Below are 5826 nucleotides of genomic sequence, written 5' to 3'. Positions count from 1 at the left end.
TGTGTGTGTGTGTGTGTGTGTGTGTGTGTGTGTGTGTGTGTGTGTGTGTGTGTGTGTGTGTGTGTGTGTGTTTTCCTACCTTCCTCCACAGACACATTTCCAAAATACATCAGCTTCCCTTTACCTCCCGTCAGCACCATGGAGAAACTGCAGACACACAAAGAAACGTCTAGATTTTAAATGTGAGAGAACGACGCCCTCTAGTGGCGAAATCACACAGGTACAAGTGAGTGTATGTACTCAGATCTTGTACTTGAGTAAAAGTGTAAGTACACAGATCTTGTACTTGAGAAAAGTGAGAAAAGGTTGTCTGATAGAAAGGTATAACTGTGTCAATATTCTTATTATGTATCATATAATTAAACTGATATAGATTTAAATACATCCACAGCAGTTCATTGATTAGCTTCCTGCTGGTACTCCAAATATCTACATATTAGAAGAACCTGATATACAACCTTTAAAACATCCTTGAAATGAGCAGGTTCAGGTATCAATCATCAAACTCTCACACACAATCTCCAACAGCAGATTTACCTGAAAGGAGTTTCATCGATGTTTGTGTAGAAGTAATCGTTGACGAGGTACAGAGGACGTTTCTGTTGGACGAGGAGGAAGGTGTGATCATAATATAATACATATAACATAAATATATAGCTGGATCTCCATCCGTCTTTTCGTATTTTATTAAAGTCATGATGTTAATGTTAGCCTCTGTTAGCTTCTCCATCTGGTGTGACGTAAGTGACATTGTTTAAAGGGGACCTATGTCTACGTCTTTTCTACATGAACATGTGTCCCCGGTGTGTCAGGGAACTCACCAAGTGTCAGAAAACACAACCCTCTCTCTTTTCCTCCATACCCAAATCTCTAACAACGGGGCTGCAACGGATCTGATTATTATTTGAATTGTCAGAGAAGGGCTGCTCCGCCTATATGGGCAACTCTCCACCTATCAGGGGAATGAGAGACCGCTCGAAAGCGCTGGAGACGCTGTAGTACATATGCCAGGCCTGTAAGTGGCGCTGTAGTCTGCCACAAAAGCAGAATCAGCTCTTACAAAAACAGGGCTGGAAAAGAGCAGATAGAGCGAAATGAGGCATGATCTGTTTGGTATTTTGAAAAAAAAACTTCACAGACATGTTTAATATAGGTATGGCCCTACAATATATGTTTCAAATAAAGCATGATAGGTCCCCTTTAAGTTAACCTAAATCAGTGGTGTTTATAATAACTGCTTCTAATCACATGAAAACAGATCAGGAAGTGTTCTTATTTTTAATAGGAAATAAGCAGAATCATTAAAAAGCATTACTGCCACCTATTGACCTGGAGGGGAACTGCAGGTGTGTCCCTATATCATTGAATAAACTCTAAAGTCTAAATGATGTATTAATGAGCAGCGATGGAATTTAACTATATTACTAATTAAATTCATAAATATACTGTCTTCGAGTTACGATAGAATCAGAATGAAAATACTTTATTTATCTCAGGGGGAAATTGTTAACGTGTCGGTTACTCAATTTAAGAATATAATAAAAAATAAGGTAAATATGTAGAATAAAATAAAATAAATAGAATAATAATAATAATAATAATAACTCACTCCCCCAGCCAATCAGAGACTGCCCTGACCACTCACTAAAACCCACCTCTTCAATCTTTCTTGTTGTATTGCTTGATTTTAATGTGACTTTAACTATATGTATTAGTTGTTCTTTTCTTTTCACTATCTCTGTAAAAGCGCTCACAAAATACATATATTATTATTATGATAATAATATTTCCATAATTAATTAGTACAAATCAATCAAAGAAAGAAATGTGCAACAAAAATATAATTTAATAAAAATATTTTTTTCTAAAAAAATAGAATACATTTATTTATACTGTACAAACAGGATATGTTAATGTGAAAGTATTTAATAAGAGATACACTAGAACGAACTGTTTCCTGAAAGCAGTGAATTCTTTCCTCACCGCTTTGTCCACCGAGGCTCTGACGCTCAGCCTCATGCTGCCCGTCTCCCCTCTCACCATCGCCGTCCTCAGCTACAAGACAAGGGGAAACACAAAGTCAGACCAGTCTCAAAAACAGCAAATCAGGGACATTTTTAAAAGTACAGATTAAGGGGAGGTCGAAATATTCAGAGAAAAAAATGAAACTTCTGAAATTGATTTTGTGAGTTCACAAGTCGTACCACTCACTAAAGTACTATTTGTGTTTGTTTAAGAAACAACTTTTCTTATCTTTGCAAAAAACAATTGATACTTTTTTATCTCAGAAAATATTTAACGTTTGCCTTGCAATTTATTTTCGTACTTTACCGTCTGAGTCTCGTAAAAACACCCCACTTCACCAGAGCGTTTTTCTGCAAATGTATATTTTGACATGTGTGAACAATTCCAATTTTTTTTTCTATGAATTAACCCTTTTTAAGTTTATGTTTTTTCGCAAGTTTTTTTATTGGAATTAATCTACGAAAAAAAAGTGTTTTCCTCGTGAATTTGTAATTTCACTTTTTTATCTCATTTATTTCTCACATACTATCCCCTTCCCTGAACTCCTGGATATTTCTTTTTTCTGGCTTTAATATGCCGTCCAGTTCCCTCTACAGCGAGAAGCTCACGGGGCTTTCCCCAACCTGTGTCAAGAGCTGGAGGTAAATGAAATCTCACATTTGCCTTCTTAATAGTTTGTTTGGGTCCCTCACTTCCGTTTCACTTCTCATGCACTGATTCGCTAGCTGAACAGCCAATCAGAGTGATTTCTTTTGCTGACTGCCTTTGGCCGACTGCCCACCGATTCGACATAAAGACCCGACGGTGCGGGACACACCAATCTGAGTAGGGCGTGTCCACGCTCATCGTCGGCCTGACGCCCACCGACGGCCAAAATGGGCTTGGTGTGTCCGGGGCTGAAGAGTGAAACATGACTATCTGAAGGTTTCATTCCAACATAGTTATATCTCAGAAAACACCATTATATATTTGTATTGTGATGGCGTTCACCGTCTCCTCTGTGTCCTCCCACTCCACCTCGGACATGTCCACACTGTTGTAGTTGGGCTTCGGCTTCAGCTTCTTCCCGTCTTTATACTGCGGGACAAATAACCCTTCAGAAAATCAGCTGAAAATACATGTCTTTCTTAAATCAGAGGTCATGTTTAACTCACCAGAGGTCGGAGGTCAGGGTGAGCCAGGATGTAGCCGTTGTTGGTGATGAGGAAGGCGTAGCCGTGAGGACCCAGCTGAGGAAGAGGAGGAAGAGGAAGGATATAAGGATGCTCAGTAAATGTTAACGTCCTTGACTTTTATTGTGAAAGGGTAGGAAGCTAAATGAATGGTGCGAGCTTTTATTGTGAAATGAAAGGATGCTTAAGTATTGTAAGTACTTTTTTTTATGAAATGTAAGTAAGCAGTAAGTTTTATTGTGAAATGGAAGAAAGTTAAAGACATGTTTTAAGCTTTTACTGTGAAATGGACGGTTTCTTAAGAAATGCTTTATTGTGAAATGGACGTAACAAAAAGCATGTTTTTAGCTTTTATTTTGAAATAGAGGTGATTCTGTCGGCTCTTATTGTGAAAAGTGATCCCTAGGTGTGGATAACAACAGGAAGTGGAGTATTCAGAGTGATCTCACCATGTATCTGGGGGCGAGCTTCATCACCTCCATCAGAGGGATGTCTGTGCCGACCACGCCCAGCAGGATGCCGTGAGACAGCTGCACACACAACAACATGCTAACAAAGGTATCAACTGTAGCTGTGAACATGACAGGATGTGTGATTACCTAGAAGAGCATCAGGACTGTTTGAGGCATATGATAGCTATGTGATTAACATGATGATTCAGCCTCTATGGAGAGAGACATATGACAAGCATGCTCATTTAAAAAAATATATATATTTGGAGAAAAAGTCAGAATTTTGAGATTTGTGAGAAAAAGTCAAATTTTTGAGAAAAAGTCAGAATTGTTGAGAAAAAGTGAGAATAAAAAAAAGTCAGAATTTTGAGATTTTTTTTGAAAAAGTCGGACTTTTGAATTTTAAAAGAAAAATACAGATTGTTGAGAAAAAGTCAGAATTTTTAGATTTTTGAGAAAAAGGCAGATTTTTGAGAAAAATGCAGATTTTTGAAAGAAAATCAAAATAAAAAAAAGTCAGAATTTTGAGAAAGTCAGAATTTTTAGATTTTTTGAAAAAGACAGAATTTTGAGATTTTGAGAAAAATACCAACAAATTCTCTTTTTTACTTTTGACTTCCATTCTGGAGAGGATCACAAATACATGGATCCTGAGATTGAAGCTCAAGCCGGTGACGAGTGAGACAAACAAAACCCAAAAGGTCCCAAACAAACACTTTACATTTACACACTACTGTTCACGCTTCATACAGTATTATATTTGTCTATTTATAATATAATACAATTCTTTATAATATGATAAAATTGTTTATATATAATTTGAAAGTCAATAATATTTTTCTTTATCAATTTGATACTCTTTTAAGTTCGTTAAGTTGGTTTTAAGTATTATTATTTTTTGTATTATTGTTTTACACGTTCAAATAAATCAAATCAAAATATATATATATTTTTTTTTTCTCCAAATATTCCACAAATGAATGTCTTGTTTTGCACCCGTTTGTTTCTGTTAAATGAGTTCATAATGAGATCATCTTCTGGGCAAAACTTCTGGATAGAGTCTGGAAGCCTCTTGCTTTTCTCTTTTACCTTAAGTGTGCGGTTTTTAAAAGTTTAAATGATCGTTATCAGATGAATAAGAGTTTCCACGGACCGTTTCCTTCTTCTTGCTGAAGACGGGCATGGCCACAGACGTCATCATCAGCAGACTCTGAGCTTTAGTGGTGAACAGCTGAGAGACAAAACAACACAGTGAATAAACAAAACAATGAAACACATAAATAATTACATTGAGATGGTGGTAGCAGTGGAAAGAACTGATGCCATTCTCAACAGATGTTAAAAGTCTCTTTTTCTTTGAATATTCATCATTTTTTAATGTGAGCTTTGTAAAACATAATTTGTTCGACTGTTAACTTATTTATAATATCTTGCCTTTCGTCTCCTTCTCTTGTTGTCTCTTTGCTGCTGTACCACTGCACATTGCCCCGTATTGGGACGAGCTAACAGTTCTCTTATTTGGAATATAATGCTGTGTTTATTGTGACAGTCTGTGCAGCTTTAAAGAGTGCAGCTCTAAGGTCGAACTCCAGGGGGCGATGTAGGAATACTGCAGTTCTGAGTACATTAAAAACACCCTTATGGTAAAAGTACAGCAACAAAAGAGTACAGAGGATTATTTATCTTTATTTACCTGTCTGTGTCTCTACTTTAAAGAGTCCTCTCCTGCTGATGTTCAGGTGTATATCAGTATGTAGTGTCTCTACTTTAAAGAGTCCTCTCCTGCTGATGTTCAGGTGTATATCAGTATGTAGTGTCTCTACTTTAAAGAGTCCTCTCCTGCTGATGTTCAGGTGTATATTAGTATGCAGTGTCTCTACTTTAAAGAGTCCTCTCCTGCTGATGTTCAGGTGTATATCAGTATGTAGTGTCTCTACTTTAAAGAGTCCTCTCCTGCTGATGTTCAGGTGTATATCAGTATGTAGTGTCTCTACTTTAAAGAGTCCTCTCCTGCTGATGTTCAGGTGTATATCAGTATGTAGTGTCTCTACTTTAAAGAGTCCTCTCCTGCTGATGTTCAGGTGTATATCAGTATGTAGAGTCTCTACTTTAAAGAGTCCTCTCCTGCTGATGTTCAGATGTATATCAGTATGTAGTGTCTCTACTTTAAAGAGTCC

General features: G+C 37.0%; 1 protein-coding gene across 1 annotated transcript; it reads right to left on the bottom strand.

Moving 5' to 3' along the window:
* Positions 1-79: 79 nt before the first annotated feature.
* Positions 80-4880, bottom strand: LOC104942967 (voltage-dependent calcium channel subunit alpha-2/delta-4-like; the record flags this gene model as incomplete). Its single annotated transcript, XM_010768282.1, has 7 exons — positions 80-147; positions 538-599; positions 1984-2055; positions 3016-3102; positions 3180-3254; positions 3647-3727; positions 4803-4880. Coding segments are annotated over 7 exons (523 nt in total), but the record flags the coding sequence as incomplete, so codon positions are not given.
* Positions 4881-5826: the final 946 nt, after the last annotated feature.

The sequence above is a fragment of the Notothenia coriiceps genome, unplaced genomic scaffold (genome assembly GCF_000735185.1).
Source record: "Notothenia coriiceps isolate Sejong01 unplaced genomic scaffold, NC01 NC01_scaffold00005525, whole genome shotgun sequence".
Lineage (NCBI taxonomy): Eukaryota > Metazoa > Chordata > Actinopteri > Perciformes > Nototheniidae > Notothenia > Notothenia coriiceps.
This window is presented reverse-complemented; position numbering and strand designations above follow the sequence as displayed.